This window comes from Pungitius pungitius, chromosome 16 (assembly GCF_949316345.1).
Source record: "Pungitius pungitius chromosome 16, fPunPun2.1, whole genome shotgun sequence".
Taxonomy (NCBI): domain Eukaryota; kingdom Metazoa; phylum Chordata; class Actinopteri; order Perciformes; family Gasterosteidae; genus Pungitius; species Pungitius pungitius.
Genome location: NC_084915.1, coordinates 18207133 through 18228662, shown reverse-complemented (window position 1 = coordinate 18228662; position 21530 = coordinate 18207133). Strand labels below are relative to the sequence as shown.

Below are 21530 nucleotides of genomic sequence, written 5' to 3'. Positions count from 1 at the left end.
TCACGGCTCGAGACGCAGGGCAAACAAATTCCTAACTGACCAGGGGGGGGGGGGGGGGGGGCAACGCGCCTCCTCCCCCCCCCCCCTCGTCACACCTCGTGTCCGCTGACTCGCTGGACGTGAGTCTCGTGTTGTTGTTGTTGTTGTTGTTTTAAAGGGCATCTTTTGTTGTCCAACGATGAACTTTTTGTCTGGTTATTGTTTTATTATCTTTTATTTAATCACCTTGAGGACTTGAGGACAACAATGAAGATACATGCTGGTTGCCCATGACAACGGTCCATTTATACTTTATTACCCAGGGTGAGGTGAGTGGAGCTGAAGTCACATGACTGTGTGATGGTTCTAACTGCTTTAGAGACTGAAGCTGTACCTCCTTCAGGTACCTCCAGGTATCACCTGAACACAAAGGAGAACCTTCAGACCTTCAGGCCACGATTCCTCTCCTCTTTCTTCTCTTCTATATTTGGGCCTTTGTGCACGATGGCGCTGTGGGAAGGCTTCACGGATCAATATCCTTATGGTTGATAAATGCAGAGCTAACGTTGTTCCAGTCTAGTTAGCATTGTTAGCATTGTTAGCATTGTTAGCATTTTTAGCAAGGCACTAAACCAAGATAGTGGATTTAACAGTAAACAGCAGCTAGTGGCAGTCTGTGCTGTTCTATATTACAGCGTATTTATGTAAGTTAACTTCAATACTTTAAAAGGGTTAGAAAGTTTTTATATGTACAATAAGTTCACAAAAAACACAGCTGACATTTATATTGACAATATTTCATATTTCCATTGTCCATATATTTACCAAAATGAACATTTTAAATGTAATAAATGCATCTATTACATTTGATCTGTTATCAGTGTACAGAACAATAAGCTGTGAAAGGATGTGTTTTTAGGAAGAAATACGTGCACAATAGTATCGTTTAAATATAAAGATTAACAGTGTTTTAGTGTCATAGAAACAGAATTTGAACTTTTTAGAATTAACGACCACACAGTTTTTCAATGTAAATTTAAACAACATTTGATCTAATAACACACACACACACACACACACACACACACACACACACACACATAAACAAACACACACTAAAACACCCTCCAGGAGATATTAACAAATACTGCCAAGAATAAACACTTTTATTTGCACGGATCAATGATTAATTGCCCTCGTCCCTTGACATGCAGGTCAGTGAAATAGCCCCCCCGCCCCCCCCTTGGCAAACAGAGTGCAGGTATTTGGAATAAAAGCCTTGGAGGAGAGTTTTATTAGTGCTCATTAGTTATTGTTACTTTTGTTTGGACGGTAAACAGTAAAGAAAATGTTTGTTTTCATGAAGAATCGATTTGAAAAAACCTGAAATGCAGAAAATGTAATTAGTTCAAACCTATAAAGGATTTATTCACGACTTGATGACTTATTTTTCCAATATTAGGACCTGTTGATATGAACTTATCTAAATCTAAATCACTGCCTAGTTTCCACTTTACTGAAATCCAAACATTTGTATTCACTCACTCACCTCGTTATTGATCTGGTATCAGCTGACTCTGTGGGGTGAACTGTCCCTTTAAGAAGGACAAAATGCCTTCAAATGTAACAAAAAGTCAACGTGGAAACATTCTGACACGTTGGATGAAATGCACGTGAGTGTGTGTCTGTGTGTGTGTGTGTGTGTGTGGGGGGGGTCCACTGAGGAAGGGAATGTCCCTGACGAGGTAACTAGGGGGCCGATGTGGACCAGCTGTGGGGGCTAATCTGTTACCTTACAGGGGATTTGGGGGGGCGACCACGTCCAGGTTTAATTGAGCATTAATTACAAACAGCACGGATGGATCAGGTAGTTGATTAGAGGGGGGGGGGGGGGGGCGGGGGGGCATTGGGTGTAGCTGCTCCCTCTTTGGTCCCCTCACACTCTTCCTTCCTGTTGGTCTCGTGCTGATCTCCAGATCCATCTGGAAGCTCCAGGAACCATTTACAGATCCACAATGCTGGTTATTGGTCACCACACTCACACACACACACACACACACACACACACACACAGAAACTGAGCTTCATCCAGCTCTTATCAACTGGTTCTTTTCAGCTCAAGTGTTTGTTTCAAATACACTTAACCCAGAACTCTGCTGCATATTGTGTGTGTATGTGTGTGTTTGGATATTGTGTGTGTGTATGTGTGTGTTTGGATATTGTGTGTGTGTGTGTGTGTGTGTGTTTGGATGTGGTGTGTGTGCCTACTGCACACATTTCCTACATAGAATACATGTAAATGTGCATTGAAGACCGAGGCCACTTGACAAACTGTTTGAACTTCAGAGGAAGTGTGTGTGTGTGTGTGTGTGTGTGTGTGTGTGTGTGTGTGTGTGTGTGTGTGTGTGTGTGGATTTCAGGCTCTCATGGTGATAGTGTTCCACTGACTGTCTTCAGTTGTGCAGCAGCTGCTGTGTCCTCTGCTGCTTCCTGTTTGTCCTCCAGAGACACACACACACACATTGTCTCTCACACACACACACACACATTGTCTCTCACACACACACATTGTCTCTCACACACACACACATTGTCTCTCACACACTGTCTCACCGTCAGCACAACGAGGACCAATGGAAAGCTGAATCCTTTCCCGTAGGTCACATGTTACCATCATCAGGATGAGGACATCAGACATTAAGATATTTCAGTTTTTTGTCACAGTTCTGTGCTTCTTTACACTGAAGAACCTTTGTTTCCATGACAACGCACTTCCTTCTCAAGAAGACTTCCCTTTTGAAGTATGTCTTCCCGAAGGTCCTCAGGAGCAGGCATCCGTCTTCCTGACGTACAGTAGCCTCCCCGGGCTCCGGTTCCAGACTGGTGACCTTTGACCTTCCTCCTGGGCTCACAGGCTCCCGTCATCCCTCAGCGTCGCCTCGCAGGAGGAGCTGGAGACACCTTCTCTCTGTCCTCCTCGCCATGTGTCCCTGCTCGTCCACGGTGTCTCCCAGCCTTCTTCTTCTTCTTCTTCACATTCCTGCTGATTGAGTTTCATGGACCCAGACGGCTTTGAAGTGGAACTTTCATTTATTACAGTTAGCTCTCACGGTTCAGACGTGGGATTCAGCCTCAAAGCTTCAGGAGACGTTTTGCTTTATCTTGTGTCATATGAACACATGGCTTATTATTAAATATTGATTAAGAGCAGTTCAGATCAACGGAGTCGCCTCCACTTTGTAGCTATATGGTTTCCGTTAGTTACCAAACTAAAGAAAGCTCAGGCTCATGAGACACCATATGTGAGACCTGTCAATCAGCACATAGATCCGCCCTAAAGCATCTTTTGCTTTATGGTCTGTTAGAGAGCTGTCACTCACATTAAGCCCCGCCTTAAAGCATCCCTGCTTTATGGTCTGTTTGACTCTACATGGACCATAATTCACTAAAAAGACTTGAAACTAGAGACTGAGACCATAAACTCATGTTTACAATGTTTACTGAGGGAATAAATCAAGAGAGAAGTAGAGTCATTTCCTCATAGACGTCTATGGGAGCAGAGGAGTCGCCCCCTGCTGGTCACTACACAGAAGTAGAGTCATTTCCTCATAGACGTCTATGGGAGCAGAGGAGTCGCCCCCTGCTGGTCACTACACAGAAGTAGAGTCATTTCCTCATAGACGTCTATGGGAGCAGAGGAGTCGCCCCCTGGAGGTCAGTAGAGATGATGCAGCTTATACTCATGAAGCTTAGTGTTAAGCACACGGGGTTAATCCGTGATCATCACCTCTACCACCAACCACTGAAGATGGACGTTGGTGCCCGTTGGTGTCTGTTGGTGTGTTTTTTGTGGTTTCCGATGAATGCGTGTTTGTGTTGTCGTGCTGTAACCGCGGCGACGCCGGCCGCTCTCCTGTTTCACACCGACTCAGCTGCATGTTTGTGAGGATTAGAGCGAGTAGCCAGCCAGTCTAGACTGGTCTCCAGTTACACTGGACGCACACAATGACTGGGACGCAGACAGAGGGGACACCGTGGACAATGTGCCTAATGGGGGGGGGGGGGGGGGGGGGGCTGGGGGGATTGTTATTTCTGTTTGACTGTACAGTAATATATTAACACCTATTCACTATATATGTATATATATTGGATTCGAAAGGGAAAACTCGACACAACTGATTGAATAAAGTGACTCCCATTTTAATTTATAACCTTTGCGACGTCTGATCTTAAATGTTCATCACTTGATGCCCCAGAATCACAGCGACTCAAAGTGAAGAAAAGAGAGAGAGGATGAAATACACATTTAAAGATGTATTTAAAATGCTCCTCTGTGGTGACGTTTCATGTTGAAGTCTCCTCACATCACCAAACAGCTTCATTCCTCTCTGGATTCTTTGTTCTCCTTTCATTCATTAACTCACATCCCATTTTGTCATAAAACATGGAGACATTCATTTTCAGAATTCCTGCTGACATTATCTCATGACTTTAGAAATGTCCCAAATTTGCTGTAAAGACTCTTTCACCATTGTTAGATTCTTTATTTAACGACATAATGGCTCAACATCAGTAATCAGCTGCTGAGCTTCAGGATGTCTTTTAGCTTCTTTGTGTTTTTTGTGACCCCCCCGGCAGCAAAAGGCCCAGACCCTCCCCCTCCCTCCTGTAAGCTCCTAATTGGGCCTCATTGTTCTGCTGGACTTTGAACTCAGAGCAGGACTAGATGCCTGCACACATCCAGAAACTCACCTTCCAGCCACACCCCACAGTCCTTTGGACCCGGCTGGAGACCACCAGGACCGGCTCCACCTGTCCATCTCCTCCCTGGGGCGGTTTACTCAGACATAATGTGTCGTGGGGGGGGGTCTTCTTCTTGCTTCCTAAAAGGGTGGAGATGTCTGGGTGACTCATGCATCCAGAGGATTATTTGTGGAGCTGCAGATGATGTTTTTTCTAACACTTATTTTAATGGAGTCTGAAGGACGTGGTCCATCTACAGGTCCCCAGGTGCATTGTGGGAATTGGAGCTTGAAGCTTTGTAGGCATTGTGGTGGGTGAAGTAGTCAGATCACCCCCCCCCCCCCCCAGATGTTCTATTGGATTCAGGTCCATTTAAACACTTGAACCTTCTTTGCTGGTTTGAGTAGTCCTGCTGAAAGTCTCCATCTCCAACCTTCTGACTTTGGCCCCAGTTCTGGGTGAAGAAAAACGGCCCCTCTGTGTGATGCGGATGCGGTTGCCGGGGCGACCGGTGACGCAACCTCCATCTGCCCCATCTTATCTACGTCCATCTCCACCTGTCGCCCTCCAAGGCTTCAGGAGGTCTGGTGACTGCGAGCTTTAAGGCCACACCCACATTTTGACACTAACACAGGCCACATGTGGATCTCCAACATGTCTCCAGCGGTTTCACAGTATTCACATTCGGGGGTGGTGGTGGTGGTGGTGGGGGGGGGCAAGTGATCCCAAGTGATCCCTGTGAAATAATGATTTATTATTGATTTGTTGATGTTAATTACTAACCAGTCACTTCTGGTTGAAGTGACTCTCTGAAGAAGTTTGAGATCTCAATTAGCCGGAGCCCCCCCCCCCCCCCCCCCCCCTCACCCCCCACTGAGGTGTCACAGCGAGGAGGAAACATCAGGGAGGGGAGGGCCGGGTCCTCTTCACAAGCACCACGACGATCAGATGTTGCTCCTCGCTCTCTTTCCTTCCATCTAGGCCCTCCCTCCCCCTGCCCCCCTCCCTCCGCGCTTTGATACCCTTCATTAAGCATGTCAGCAACATCGACGACACATGCGTCCGCCCCCCCCCCGCCCACTTGTTGGAAGTGAAAAGGTCCCGCTGACAGAGCCTGCGGATATCCGAGGGCCGAGTGCATCCTGAGATCCCGTCCTGCCGGGGGGGGGGGGGGGGGCTCTGGTTCGGCAGCGTGAGGAGACTGAAGCAGTGTGCACAGATCCCCCCCTTTCCCCCCTCCCCCATGACTCACCTTTAGCTTAACGATTTGCAGATATTCAGAGAAGAAGAACCTCCAGAGCCAAAGCTTATCTCCTGGACCTGACCCTTCAATCCGGCCCCCAGATAGAGGTATGTGCGCTCTGAATAACCTCGGCCTGACCCCGGAGATCCGGACCAATAAAAGCGGTTTACAGCTGTGCAGTGTTGACCTGCCCCCCCCCCCCCCCCCCAGGAGGAGTTCACTCCAGACCCAGGACTCATCTCCATGTGAAGACGTCCCATCGATGACTGAGGCAGGAGATCTGTTCATGAATGTGGTTGAGGTCCACCGATGGGACGCGATGGACCATCCAAACCCCAGGAGGTTGGTCCCTGAGTGGGGGGGGGGCGGGGGGGGGATCACGGCTGAATACATTGTGGACCTCAGACCTTTGAGCCCATGAGTGACACGTCTTCATCTCCATCCCCTCCTCTGACTGACAGAGGCTTCATTGCGCAGTGAGGAATCGTATCCCCTGTTTTCCCTCTGCGGGGCCGGGGAGGTGGCTGTTGAAGGGGGGGGGGGGGGCGGGGGGGGGCAGGAAGAGAGGGGAAAGCTCCTCAGATGAAAATCCTAAATCAGACGCCGGCGGCCGAGGCGGGAGTGAGTTTAATTTATTCTCCTAAGCCCCGACTCAGGCCATCAAAAGAACCAAGCGATCAGGTTTCTGCAGCCAGCGGCCCGCGATCCGACTTAACCCTTTGGAGGGGGTGCCCCCCCCCCCCCCCCCCATCCCAAAGCCAGGGGGACAGCTGCCCCCCCCCCCCCACACACACACACACATATTTGGGTGTCCCTTCTCCAGCCCTGGATCCTTTCAACCCGAGATCACGTTGTTGTTCCGCTGGAGGACGCAGTGTTCTGTACGTAGAGAGGAGGCTCCCTGGGGGGGGGGGCGGGGGGGTCCCACACAACCTTCCCCTGAATGCATCCAAGTGTTTGAGATGTTTAAAACTGTCTTTAGTTGAGTCCTCTGACATGGAATTATAGGTGAGATGATGCTTCTGAACCATGTGTGCAAACCTAATCTCCATCCTTAGCTTGACCTTTGACCCTCCAGCATGAACCAGTGGGTTTATCGAAACGACTCCTTCAGGTGCTTCTGCACGACATGTTTTATTCATAACTGCATCAAGGAAGCACCCCCTGCTTTATGGTCTGTTAGAGACCTGTCAATCAGTGTGTAGCCCCGCCCTAAAGCACCCCCTGCTTTATGGTCTGTTAGAGACCTGTCAATCAGTGTGTAGCCCCGCCCTAATGCATCACCTGTTTTATGGTCTGTTATAGACCTGTCAATCAGCGTGTAGCCCCGCCCTAAAGCATCCCGCTCTTTATGGTCTGTTGTTCTGGGTCATGAGGAACATAATATCACTGTGTTCTTATGAACACAGTGAAAAAGACCAGCCCCTTGGCCCTCGACTCCTTGATCTTTCACCCACTGTTTGCTTTACTTTCTGGTCTGTTTTTCCTCCCTCCCCCCCACCACCCCCCCGCCGTCATTTTTTCGTGCAAAGAATAAAATTTCATCCGCGCGGGTCTGGGAAAGGCAGCCGTCAGATTGGCCCTTGCTCGTACAGATGCTTTGAATTTAGAGGCTTTTCTGCCTGCGAGAATCATGGGGGGATGGATGTGTCGGGGGGGGGACCTGCCTGTGTTTCCTGGGGATTAGGATTCAGATGGGCACCCTCAGAGGAGGTCTCGGGTCCCGGCCTCCCTGGATGGCTGGGAAACTGACCCCCATCTGACTCCGGGGGCTTCTTTGTGCACCCCAGGACTCGCACTCGCAACCCAGGCCTGCGTCTCCCATCAAAGCCCCGGATACGGATCAGAACTGAGCCGTTATCCAGGAAACCAGAACTGATGATGAGCAGCTTCAAAGGGCCAATCCGCACCCTGAGTTACACCGACACGCTGTTGGTGATTGACAGGTGTGATACGGTAGTGATTATTAACTCACACATTAATGCTGCTTCTCCTCAAATACCCCAAAACAAAACAGCTCATTGGTGGGTTTCTTCCAACAATAACTTGAATGTTTCACTTCACATTTTAGGACAAACTTTAACATTACATCACGTCATTTAGCTGAGGCTTTTATCCAAAGAGACTTATCAACCATAGAGAGACAAAATCAGAAGAACAAGTAACAAGAAAGTACAATTTTCATCAAATAAGCAGTTTCAAACTTCCGAGTACAGTTTACGTGCTACAGATGGTGTTTTATTGGAGGTGGAGTCTGAGGAGGTTCTTGATTAAAGCAACATAATCAACACAGTCATTGAGAGGTGGACACAGTGCAGCATTGAACAGAGCAACAAGCAGAGAACAGGTCGCACTTCCTTTTCGCCAGGTCATCAGAACGCCCCCCCCCCCTTATTGTTGTATTATAGAAGAGTCACGAGGAAGCAGATGTGAAAACTGACCTTCATGAAACATCATTCATTCATTCATTGTCACGCGTAGGTTTGTTGAAACGTTGTGTTTTAGTTTTAAAAACCACACAAACTCACTGCAACACACGCTGGTGGATTTTAAAGGTATTTTATTACCGGAGTGTGTTCAGACCTTTTGAATCATCAATTGTAGCAATTATTTAGAAAGCAAAACACTTTTTTTCTATAAGAAAGTTCTTTTGAAAAGTCCAAATGCAGCAGAGCAGTCGGGTTCATGTACATATATTTATATATATATATTTATATATTTATACGTGTGGAGGGCTGCTGCTGCTCGGGAAATGGCCGCGATGAGTGACTCCAGTCGTTGGTCACAGAGCGCCATCTAGTGGCGGTTTGGAGAAACAGCAAAAGAATTAAAAAACTAAATCAGGAAGCTTCTGTTTTCAGCAAGAAGGAACACATTTGTTTTTATGGCTTAACAAAGACAAAAAACTATTTTCTTTTTTCTTCCAAACCTCCGGAGCCTTTTGGAATCAATTAAAAGGATAAAAAAAGAAAATCTTTGTTACAGTCTATTATTCTTCTATAACATTTTCACAAATACTGGACCTTCCTCTGCTTCATGTCGAACATCAAGGACACAACAAACCACACAGGAGACCAACGTGTCCTCGTGTTTTCAGAGGAAAGCTACACGAATTAACCCGTATTCTGCAGAGCCCCCCCCATCCAGGTACACCACGAGGAGGAAAACTACAGGGAGTCCCTTGGAGCGCCGCTCGCCCTCAAAGAGCAGCAGCGTGACGTGAATGAGGACTTAAAAACAACACAGGAGGACTACGCAACTAAAGGAAATAAAAGTAAAGGGGGGGGGCGTCGTCGAAGGGGGGGGGGTCTTCTAGCTGGTCTCCAGCTTGGCCATTTCCTGCACGTAGATGCCGATGCTCTCGCTGTCAAACAGCACGAAGTACACGGTCTTGATGGTGGAAGACATGGTGGCCACGAAGTAGGTGGAGATGGCCTTCAGGATGAGCTGGGCCGCCGTCTGCTTCGGGAAGCCGTTCCTGAAAGGGGGGGGGGGGGGGCGACCTCGTTACAACCTCATCACATTACTTCCTGTTTATGCCGTCTTAGTTTATAGACGTTACATAAAGGTACTCCTATTAATCTGATCCTATTATTCTGTCCCTTTACAAAGATACAAGAGTCTGTCTTTAATCCTCCTCTTCCTCCACCCCCCCCCATCCTCCCAAAAGCAGAGGTGTTTACTACCGTTGCCGGGCAACCAACATCAACTCCCGTCCCGACTGACGTGGAGGAACTTCAGGAAAAATGTGCGAGGGGGCGGATTTTACAGCGTAGGAGGCGGAGTCAGGACGGCCTTGTTTGAGTCGATGCCTGCAGAGTTTAGTTCTGACGTAACTGCACTTTTTGACAAATCACCTTATTTCTTTTTTTAGTTCTTTGAACTTAAATCCGTTAAACATCCAAACCCCAAAACTTCATCTGGGCCGACACAACCTTCAGGTTTCACCTTTCCTACGGTCCTCAAAGGCAACGCCAAGTGGGAAGAACAATTCAAACTAAACATCCTGTAAATCCATGAAATGATGGATGTGAAGAAGTGAGATTAGTTCATCTAATACCAGCAACCCGTCTGTCTGTCTGTCCCCCGTCTGTCTGTCTGTCCCCCGTCTGTCTCTCTGCGTGTCTCACCTCCCGCTGCCGATGGAGGGGAAGGCCACAGACTTGAGCTTCTTCTCGTCTGCCAGAGCGAGGCAGTTCTTCACCGTCTTGTCCAGCATCTCCTCACAGCGGTCCGAGCCCCAGGCCGGGCTGTTGCAGTGGATCACGTACTTGGCGGGAAGCCCGAAGCCGGCGGTCAGCATGGCTGAGGACGGAGGGACAGGTCAATACTACCAAAAAGACACCCCGCAATATTTGGCCCTTTACAATTCTCTAAATAAACCAGCTGCATTATTCTGAGGGGTCGGAATCTTCAAACTGCTCCTTGGATTCATAATAATAATAAAAACAAAGTATGGATATGTGATGAGGAAGCACTCTGTGATGTCATCTTTTACTCCTTTCAGCAGCCAATAAACATCAAGGAAAGTCTTACTGCATTTAACAGGAAGTCTGCAAATATACAAAAATAACTCTTATTTATTCCTTGACTTTGTCTTTAGAGATTGAGAGCAGTGTTTCGAGGCACTCGCACTCGCCTCCTGCCACCTCCAGAGGGCCGCTCCTCTTCTTCAGCTCTGACAGCGCCTCGCTGAACTCCTTCCCCCCCTTCTTCTCCAGAGCAGAGCCTGTGGATGGGGGAGAGGGGGGAGGGGGGGGGAATTACACAGCGCTGACAGATGGAAGACGAAGAGGAAGGACGACCTCGTGCAGACAAGCAGATACTACAAGGCCTCTTCTCTGCTCCGTCACCAGTGAGACGTGATGAGCAGGAGCTAAACCCCCCCCCCCCCCCCCCCCAAAAAAAGAATCAGAAGCAGCCATCTGGTAGAAGCCGATGATGATGATGATGATGATGATGATGATGCCTACATCCTCCTCTGATGTCTGACCAGGAACCGCTGGAGTCTACAAAGGCTGCAGAGACGCTTCCTGGCCCACAATGCACTTGGGTGACTATTAAGGATTTAAATTCATTGCTGCTTTTTACCACTTTTTGTCAGTGAGACATGAAGGAAGCAACCTGGACATGAAGTGTTCGCTTTGTCTGAGGACACACGATGAGGAGCGTTCATAAAGCAGAACAACAGCACTGAGGTTTATCTGGAATATTCAATATGCAGATAGAGAGGGGGCTCTGACAGGGAGGGGGGTCATTTACCTACGTTTCCACCTGAATAGAAGGAGGAGTTGGTCGGGTGAACGACAGCGTCGCTATCCACCATGGAAATGTCAGCTTGGACAACTTGTAACTACAGACAACAACAACATGGTGGTAAACACACAGGGTGAATGAGTGTGTGTGTGTGTGTGTGTGTGTGTGTGTGTGTGTGTGTGCGTGAGCAACGGCAACAAAGTAGCAAAATAAAAAGGATGAAAGAAGGAAGCGATGTGAGGGCGCTCCTCATTGGCCAGGTCACATGACACCTTCGATAGTCCCATTATGGAAAGTGATCATGTGACCTCCTTACACAGAAGCACAGGACAGCAAGCAGGGGAAAGTCCTTGAATGTCTCGTAATCCTTTGGGGGGGGGGGGGTGAAGTTTTTAACTCATTTAGGATCTACGTTATTATAAGGACATTCAAGGAGTCAAATCTGTGAGCGGGGGGGGGGGGGGGGGGCTCACCTAGATCATCTTTAAGCTCAAGTTCGGCATTGGTGGGGTTGATGACCCCCTCCACGTCAAAGCCAGCCAAGTTACTGACCTCGCTGTGGATGAGGTTGAGCTGCGGAGGGGGGGGCATGCCAGGAGCAGGGAGAGCGAGGAAGAGGAAGAGGAAGCAAAGCAGTTAAAAGCAGATTCACAGCGAAGCTTAAAAGGAGGAAAAAGAGGAACATTTCATTTAATGTTTAAAGTTACATCACTAAGCGCTAACTGCTAACGGCTAACGGCTAACGGTCCTCACAGGACGGCGGGGCTGCAGCGGCAGTGATCAGCTGAAGCTACATGATGGAAACGTAGATCTAAAGCAGACAAAGTAACGGCGGTCAGTGACGAGGGGCTCGATGGAGACGAAGAGCACGAGGTCTTCCTCTTTAGGATGTAACGACGCTAACCGATCAATACCAATCAATCTAATCATATGGGGTCAGGGGAGTAAAGTCTTTATGCATCAAATGTCTCTCCTCTTCCTAATGCATGTGGGTCCCGTGTTAGCATGTGGATCACGTGTTAGCATGTGGGTCCCGTGTTTGCATGTGGGTCCCGTGTTAGCATGTGGGTCCCGTGTTTGCATGTGGGTCCCGTGTTAGCATGTGGGTCCCGTGTTAGCATGTGGGTCCCGTGTTAGCATGTGGGTCCCGTGTTAGCATGTGGGTCCCGTGTTAGCATGTGGGTCACGTGTTAGCATGTGGGTCCCGTGTTAGCATGTGGGTCCCGTGTTAGCATGTGGGTCCCGTGTTAGCATGTGGGTCCCGTGTTAGCATGTGGGTCCCGTGTTAGCATGTGAATATGCAATCGATCGAGCCATTCATTCTCTCACCAACTCAGACGTGTTCAGATTATTCAATAGTACGATTTATTGCGGCCATCGAGGTGAAAAATGAGAAACTAGAACAAGTAGAATAAATAATGATCAGATGTGTGAGGAAAAAAAGATCTGCAAAATAAAAAGTGCATTTCATAGAGAAAAGAAAGAAGGAAGTTGAAGAAAGCTTCTTTCGTAGCAGATATCAATTCTCTCTAGAATCATCAACAGCATTTATGTTTACACCTAGAGGCCTGATGCTCGTCAGCTGCTCCGGACTCACCTGGCCGGGCACCTTCAGCGGAGGGACAACTGACCTTCTGACCCAGGAAGAGGCTCTTGGTGGAGAGCACGGTGAAGCTGTCCACCGGAGAGCCCTCAGTGGTGCTGTCTGCAGACGCCGCCTTGCTCACCTCCACCTGCTTCTGTTTGGGGGGGGGGTAGAGGTCAGGGGTCAGCCACGTCATCAATGCTGGAGACAGATGGAAGTTGGGTTTACAGTGAAGGACGTTCTCACAGCCCAAGAACACTTCACTCATGATGTATTTGACTTGGTGATTGATAGAAGACCCTCAAAACCCCAAAACTACCTTTTTATGGTTTAATAAATGAACAGAAGCAGGACACAACAACAGCGTGAATTGGTTCCATCTGAGCCCCCCCCCCCCCCCCCCAGGTACCTTCGGCCTGGCGCCCGCCTTCTTCCCCCTCATTTTCTTGCTCGCCGACTTCTTGACCGGTTTGGGTTTCTTCTCTGGTGCCGGTGAGACCGGCATCTCCAGCTTTCCCTTGAGTCCTCTCTTCTTGGCCAGCAGCTCTGGGTGGATGTTGGGCAGGACGCCGCCCGCGGCGATGGTCACGCCTTTCAGCAGCTGAGAAGACAAGAAGACGTCGGCGGCCCAAACGCTATCAACACCACGATCCAACAAAAGGCCCGTTACACAGCGGCCAGGAGGAGAGACAGAGGACATGTCTTCAAGTACAAAGGTGACCGTGACAGAGATCATGAAAGAATCCTGGTGTAGGAGATGCTGGGTGTAGGAGATGCTGGGTGTAGGAGATGCTGGGTGTAGGAGATGCTGGTGTAGGAGATGCTGGGTGTAGGAGATGCTGGGTGTAGGAGATGCTGGGTGTAGGAGATGCTGGTGTAGGAGATGCTGGGTGTAGGAGATGCTGGGTGTAGGAGATGCTGGGTGTAGGAGATGCTGGGTGTAGGAGATGCTGGGTGTAGGAGATGCTGGGTGTAGGAGATGCTGGGTGTAGGAGATGCTGGGTGTAGGAGATGCTGGGTGTAGGAGATGCTGGGTGTAGGAGATGCTGGGTGTAGGAGATGCTGGGTGTAGGAGATGCTGGTGTAGGAGATGCTGGGTGTAGGAGATGCTGGGTGTAGGAGATGCTGGTGTAGGAGATGCTGGTGTAGGAGATGCTTGTGGCAGCCTACCTGGTTGAGCTCCTCGTCGTTGGCGATGGCGAGCAGGATGTGTCTCGGCGTGATTCGGCCCTTCTTGTTGTCTCTGGCTGCGTTTCCCGCCAACTCCAAGATCTCAGCTACACAGGCAGGAAAACACCAGACAGGAAGTGGAGGTGAACGACACCAGACAGGAAGTGGAGGTGAACGACACCAGACAGGAAGTGGAGGTGAACGACACCAGACAGGAAGTGGAGGTGAACGACACCAGACAGGAAGTGGAGGTGAACGACACCAGACAGGAAGTGGAGGTGAACGACACCAGACAGGAAGTGGAGGTGAACGACACCAGACAGGAAGTGGAGGTGAACGACACCAGACAGGAAGTGGAGGTGAACGACACCAGACAGACGTGTTGGGACTTTTAAACTGGCTCATTTGATGAGTTTGAACTTTCTTGTTATAAGTCATTACAACACTGATCAGTTTATAAGTCATTACAACACTGATCAGTTGTTGTTGTTGTGCGTGCGTTGCACATAGTGGGATGGATGCTCCTCACCAGTGAGGTACTCCAGCACGGCGGCCAGGTAGACGGGGGCCCCCACCCCGATGCGGTATTTGGGCAGGTCCCTCTTGATGTAGCGCAGCATGCGGCCCACAGGGAAGATCACCCCGGCCTTGCTGGACCGGGACGTCTTGGTGGACTTCTTCTTGGCTCCTCGGCTGGACATGGCGTTGAGCTCTAAGTGCTGGGGGGGGGGGGGGGGGAGGGAGGGAGGGGGGGTACTTTAACAACAAACTAAACCCAATGAGCCTCCGATCCTTAGAACAGTGACAGAAGAACCAAAGCCGATCCTCAAAAGTTCTGACATCCAAACACTGAGCTCATCCTGCACAGAACATCCCATAATATGTGATACTATCACAGTACTATTGATTGACTACTGAAAGGCCAGTTATTGATTGAACTATTATTGTGCGTATTAAATAATATATAATGCCGTGCAATTTCATTTTTTAAAATCTTAATCACCAGATGCCCCCCCCCCCTCATGCCTCAACATCTTCACCCCCCCCCCCCTCGCACAGGTGGAGGGGAGTTTTAAACAGCTCAATGTCTCGCGCGCGTTCACGAGCGTTTTCACAGCATCCTGCCGTATTTGGGTTTGTCCCCCCCCCCCCCGCTGTCAGCTGCGGTGGGTCCCCGCTCTCCTCGGCCTTCGTGCCAGTAAAAACAAACACGCACACACACACGCGCACACACACACGTGCACGGAGAGGACGACGTTAAGGACCGCGCCCGACGGAGCGCGCGACGCTGCGTGAGAACGCGTGATTTTCATTTCATTTTGCGGGGTTTTACTTACTGAAAAAACAGCGGGAAGGGGGGGGGGCAGGAAGGGAAGAATATAAACGTCGCCGGTTCTCCGGGATCGAGGCTGAGCGGGCGGTGCGTGTCCTCGGCTCCCACAATCCACAGCGAGGGAGGACCGGAGGACGCGGGGCGGGCAGCACGTCGCCGGATGAGGAATCTTTAACCCTTCAACACCTGTCCTCTCGAGCAGGGAGACCACGTGCCTCCGAGGGTGTCGCATTTAAAGGGCCAGGTGTGCAGGAAGTGGAGGCATGTCCCCCCTGAGACCTGATCCCCCAGTGTCCCCCCTGAGACCTGATCCCTCAGTGTCCCCCCTGAGACCTGATCCCCCAGTGTCCCCCCTGAGACCTAATCCCCCAGTGTCCCCCTTGAGCCCTGATCCCCCAGTGTCCCCCCTGAGACCTGATCCCCCAGTGTCCCCCCTGAGACCTGATCCCCCAGTGTCCCCTTTGAGCCCTGATCCCCCAGTGTCCCCCCTGAGACCTGATCCCTCAGTGTCCCCCCTGATTCCTTAGTGTCCCCCCTGAGACCTGATCCCTCAGGGACTCACTGAGGTCACCTGGTGGGTGGTTGAGTCTGTGAGGGTTTGAAATGGTGTAAACGTCACCATAAGTAAATATAATTACTCATATATTTTATTTGTATTACACGTGTAGGTGGAAGCTCTGGTGACCCCTGCTGAGTGACACTAGAATCGGGTCATGCCCAGAGTGACGAAAAATACGTTTAGATTACAACAAGTACAACAAAAAGGGAGATTTACCTGGGATGACGTAACACTACCGGTCCTTCACAATAAAAGTATCCAGCGGAACCTTGGTCTCGTTGTCTTTAAATCACTAATCAGATCGATTACATTCAAAACCCCTGACAAGACTACTAATAATAAATAAAAGGTGCTCAGTTCAAGGGGGGGGGGGGGGGGGGGGTACATTAAACCTCTCCACATGTGTGTATTAATTAACTGGCGGGGGGGGGAGGGGGGGGGGTGTTCAAGGTTCAGGGTCCATTAGCAGTCGCGTTTTGGGGCCTTACGTAACAGCTCGTGTGGACTCGTCCTGGGGGGGCGGGGCTAGTCCAAGATACACAGATCGCATTGGCGGATTTGACTTTGAACCCAGAGGGAAAAAAATGTCACTTGAAGTGTATAAAAACCTTCCATGTTTAATGTGCCTCTTCTTTACGTCATAATAAAAGGCTAATAAATCAATATAAATATATCAGAATATCAGATCTTCATAATTCAATTCAATTCATTTTATTTTGTATAGCCCAATAAACATAATATAAACAAGTGATTCTGAGACGATGCTGCAGACTCCTCCTGATTAGTATTTAGTACAAATAAAAGCCACACTTTTGATGCATTTCCTTGAAGAATGACGTCATGACAATATTTGAACTGGCAGCAGATTTTGCTTCTAATCGATTAATGAAGCAGTTTTTCTCTGATTGATACAAATTGAGAGCACGTGCATTTAGTGTCAATAGACACTAATATAATGTTAATCTAATCTATTGAGCCCGCCCCCTCATTCAACCTTCACCTGGATACATGTGAGATAAAGAGCTCTCCTTTGAGATCACGCACATGGTTTACATGACAAAAAATACTTTATCAATAAGCAAAAACACTCTAAATATTGATAGAAGGCGCACCGTGGTGTTTCTTTGTATGATTTCTTTAAGTGGTTTTATTTATGTTCATTCTGGTATATTCATAAATGTAAGGTTTAAAGCCAAAGACACGTTTTTTGTGTTATTTTAAATACAGTTTAAATATATATCAAACGCTTCAATGTCGTTCCAACAAAAATACCATGTATCATATCACAGTTTGAATTATTTTCTAAATCATATTTACGTCTATTCCATTTTTTAATACTTTGGCATCTTGTTATTTATGTATTTATTATTATAACACGCATTACTACTATAGTTACTATATTATACTGTTTTAAGTGCGTAGTCGTTTGATAAAGCTTCTTTTTTTTACGAAAGGAAAAAAGATGTTCCCGTAACTTCCGGGTCCGGCTCCAGTCAGCTGACCACGCGCCGGCCAATCAGGAGCCGCCCGTCGTCGTAAATACAAGGCGAGAGTCGGCGGCGGCTCAGAGGCGCAGCGCGACGGAACATGACACCGGAGAGCAGAACCGGCGGTGAGTCGGTGCTCCGGTCCCCGGGATCACGTGGCTGGGCTCCGGTTTGTGTCGGTGCTTCAGCCCGCAACACCTGATTATTGTTGTTATTGCTGTTGTTGTTATTTATGTCGCTGATGGTCTCACGTGTCTCGATGCTTCAAAATCAGAAAAGTTGATGTAAAGTTATCAAAGTACAAATGTTAAGGTTCTTTATTCAGTAACATGTGATGATCACATTTAAAGTATTTAGTAGCCAGTGCGTCTTTTTCATTCCGTAAGATGATGTTTTGTTCATTTATTTATCAGTCGGATTATAAAATAACGTTTAAGTAGCAACTCGTTTGCAACAATTTGTTAAACATCCTGTTTTTCCGTTAAAAACTTTTAATGCTTTTGAATGATTTGTGTCTCAGAAGTTTTTCCATCTTTTATCAAAGAAAACATTTAATCCACATCTAAAAGTTATTAATTAATGCATCCAATTCTATTCCTTTAAATCTCCTTTATTTTTTGATTTTGGTTCTTTTGTTCCTTCAGTTTGATATTTTCTTGCAGGGTGGAAAGTGGAAAAGTTATTTTCCCCAAGAATTTGACTGTGGGGGGGGGGGGGGGTATAACAGGATTATCTATAATCCTCAATCTGTACATCTTGCACTCTGAGGGAAACATGAAGAGCTTTTATTCATCTACTTTATTAAGTAACATTAGAGATGTGATCCTCTTGCTTTTACTGAACATTTGACCTCTGACCTTCTGCCTTTTGAACGTCTCAACATAAATGACAATGAGCTCCTCCCACATTAACGTGACTTCTTGTTGTTCCTGCAGACCTGAGGGGCGTGGCCTCAGCCAGCAGACAGGTAAGAACCACAGGTCACCAGGGGTCAAAGGTCGGCCCATAGAGGGCGACTTACTTCCTATCATTGTAAGATTTGGAGCTTGTTTTGCTCCGTGTTGACTGTGAAAAGGTCGTGTGAGGTCATGTGATCGTGTGAGGTCATGTGATCTCTCTTCTCTTGTACCTGCCTGTTGTTTTTGATGAATTCCTCCGTCTGTTCTCCTCCTCCGACGCTTTGTCTCGTTGGCTTCGGCGCTCCTCGGTTCAGGCTCGACCTGTTCCCCCCCCCCCTCTGCTTTTATGAGGCGCAGAAGAGGACCGATAATGGATGCCGGGGGGGGGAAATGTAGGGAGGGGGCGCTTCAGAACCCCACAGATTACTCCTCTCGATCCCGTTTCCTCTGTTTCGAGACTCATTTGCTGCTCACATCAACATTCCACACGCTGATCACGTGACCAGGTCATGTGATCACGAGCTTTGGTCCCACGCTCATTTTCTAATGACTTCATCATAACTGTAAACAAGAGGGCGTCGGCTTAAATGCCGAACTTCAAATAACATTCCAAACAATGACGTTGCACAAACCCAGAGGAAGCCCCCGGGGGGGGGGGGACATCCTCTGCTCCTCCTCCTCAGCAGGTTCTCCCTCCACGGTGCCGTTATGGAAACTTAAGGAGGGTGGTTTGATGTTTGTGTGAGGAGGTTCTCAGGGTAACGGATATGCCCCCCCAGGAGGAGGCTCCTGGAGGACTCTGGGACTCGGTGAAGAAGGCCGCCGTGGTCATCGGGTCGGGCATCTTGTTCCTGGCGGCGTTCGGGAACTCGCTGACATGGTACATCAGGAACACCTCAGAACGTTTTGTCTTACGAGGACACGTGTTGTGACCTTTGACCTCTGACCCCCCCTCCCAGGCACCTGCAGAGGTTCTGGGGAGCTTCAGGAGACTTCTGGCAGGACTTGTGGACCAAGCTGCACGTGACCTTCGAGGGTCATCACACGGCGTTGTTCTACTTGGGTAAGAAGGAGGGGGGGGGGGGGACATTCCTCTCCACGTCGTCCATCTTCTTCTGCAGCACAGACTCAGGATCACGGTTTATATTTCTGATCAATAATCAATACTCTCCTCTCACTTCATTCATATTCATTGGTGCCGCCCCCCCCCAGGGACGATGCTGGTCCCCACTCTGGCCTTCTGGGGGGCCAACGCTCTGCTGCTGCTGGTGGACACCACCGGGAAACCTGCCTTCATCACCCGCTACCGCATCCAGGTGGACAAGAACAACCCGGTAGGTCCGGTCTGCATCCATCAATCAATCATCAATCAATCAATCATCTCCATATAGATCTCTATATCTATAACTATATGTAGATGTAGATGGTCCTCAGTTGGTAGCTTTAGTCCCAGAAGGAGGCGACGTGTCGTCACAAAGTCCTGCTGATCACTCATTGATCCGATAACCTTCCACACCTCGTTGAGACTGGAAATATCTGCTGAGTCATCGTTTGTCGTCACTTTGAACTTGAAACTGAATGAAGCAACAACACTGCTGTTATCAATCGGGGGGGGTCCAAGGGTCGGGACCTTTATTCTCCCACAGCAGACTTCATTCATCCGATTCATCAAGAACATGAAAAACAAATCAACTGCAAAAGAACTTTGAACCGAGATGAGATCAATAATCATTGGTTTATGGGCGTTAGATGGACACATGAGTAAACAACCCCCCCCCCACCCCCCCCGCCATTTAAATATATCACAGTGTTGGGTCCTATTGATTACCTGTGCAGGTGGATAAACAGAAGCTCATCCACGCCTTGAAGACCGTCCTCTTCAACCACCTGTGCATCTCGGGGCCCATGTTGGTGGGGGCCTACCAGCTGATGACCTTGAGGGGCGACCCCTGTGACCCCCAGCTGCCCACCTTCCACCGGGCCCTGATGGAGCTGGCCTTCTTCTCCATCCTGGAGGAGCTCATCTTCTACTACTCCCACAGGTGGGCGCGTGGTTTCCCCCCCCCCCCCCCCCCCCCCATCTGTTGATACCTCCTTTGATACCGTTAATACAAACCTAAATAGCGTATAATGTGAAAAGAGACTCCGATAAAGCGGATCTGACCTTGATCAGTTGTTTAGTGACCCTCATGGGGGGGGGGGGGCTCATCTTCTCTCCCTTTGCAGGCTGTTCCATCAGCCCGGCCTCTACAAGCGCTTCCACAAGCAGCACCACGAGTGGACGGCCCCCATCGGCATCGTGTGCATCTACGCTCACCCCCTGGAGCACATTGTGAGTGACCCCCCCCCCGCGCCCCTTGCTCCCCCCTCTCCTGCCCCCATTTAAACAGCCTCCTCCCTCAGATCTCCAACATGCTGCCGGTGATCCTGGGCCCCGTGGTCCTGGCCTCCCACATGACCACCACCTGCCTGTGGCTGTGCACGGCCCTCATCAGCACCACCATCTCGCACTGCGGGTACCACCTCCCCTTCCTGCCCTCCCCCGAGTTCCACGACTTCCACCACCTGCGGTGAGTCCGCCTCCGGGGGGGTTCAGGCCCGAAGAGCCGCTTCACATCTTCAAGGTCAAAGGTCAAGATATCGGACTTGTTTTGAGGAGTTATTCTCATAAGGAATGACCCCCCCCCCCCCCCCCCCCCCCCCTCAGGTTCAACCAGTGCTTCGGGGTCTTCGGGGTTCTGGACCGGCTCCACGGCACCGACGCCAAGTTCCGCCTGACGAAGCAGTACGAGCGCCACTCGCTGCTGACGGGCCTCACGCCGCTGAGAGACAGCATCCCCGACACGCCCACCAAGGGGCGCGACCTTTGACCCCCCCGCTTTGAATCTGGAACCGACAGCTGATCGAATCCAACAGAAGTCTGAAGACGTGTTGCACTAATTTCAGCTTTTAATCGATTGTTTTAACGTTATTGTAATAAAGAAATGATTGTTGTAATAACTGATGTCATCCAAACGTCTTCATTAGAAGACGCACTTTACTCAGGACCAACGTCCAAAGTAAACAATGTAAAATAAACTTTAAAAGTTAAGTTGTGTGGTTCTCTTAGCACCTGATGTAAAAATAAGATCTTTGATTCGGAGTCTTCTCCAGATGACCTTTGACCTCAAGCCTCACTTGTAGAGGGGAAAAACCTGAAAATGTACTTTAATGCACAATAAAAACAGTAACTTTAATGAAATGAGAAAAATAATCAGCCGGGAAGCAAAGTGAGCT

At 49.0% G+C, this 21530-nt stretch overlaps 2 protein-coding genes across 8 annotated transcripts; one reads left to right on the top strand and one right to left on the bottom strand.

Annotated features, from left to right (window-relative positions):
• Positions 1-8508: 8508 nt before the first annotated feature.
• On the bottom strand, positions 8509-16231 carry LOC119215433 (core histone macro-H2A.1). Of its 7 annotated transcripts, none has more exons than XM_037467607.2 (9): positions 16085-16231; positions 14506-14695; positions 13977-14083; positions 13216-13407; positions 12853-12960; positions 11695-11794; positions 10605-10694; positions 10096-10270; positions 8509-9443 (listed from the first exon to the last, which is right to left on the bottom strand). In XM_037467607.2, the coding sequence occupies exons 2-9, from the start codon at positions 14675-14677 to the stop codon at positions 9278-9280; spliced, it is 1110 nt and encodes a 369-aa protein (XP_037323504.1). In that variant the 5' UTR covers positions 14678-14695; positions 16085-16231; the 3' UTR covers positions 8509-9277. The 7 variants fall into 7 exon arrangements, with proteins under 7 accessions (XP_037323504.1, XP_037323500.1, XP_037323501.1 ...); XM_037467603.2 differs by lacking the exon at positions 16085-16231 and adding an exon at positions 15314-15536; XM_037467604.2 differs by lacking the exons at positions 11695-11794; positions 16085-16231 and adding exons at positions 11228-11318; positions 15314-15535.
• Positions 16232-17396: 1165 nt separating this feature from the next.
• faxdc2 (fatty acid hydroxylase domain containing 2) lies at positions 17397-21345 on the top strand. Its single transcript, XM_037467028.2, has 9 exons — positions 17397-17480; positions 18291-18322; positions 19034-19134; positions 19214-19317; positions 19467-19588; positions 20091-20296; positions 20481-20586; positions 20658-20824; positions 20962-21345. Exons 1-9 carry the CDS (start codon positions 17456-17458, stop codon positions 21122-21124), a joined length of 1026 nt encoding a protein of 341 aa, XP_037322925.1. The 5' UTR covers positions 17397-17455; the 3' UTR covers positions 21125-21345.
• Positions 21346-21530: the final 185 nt, after the last annotated feature.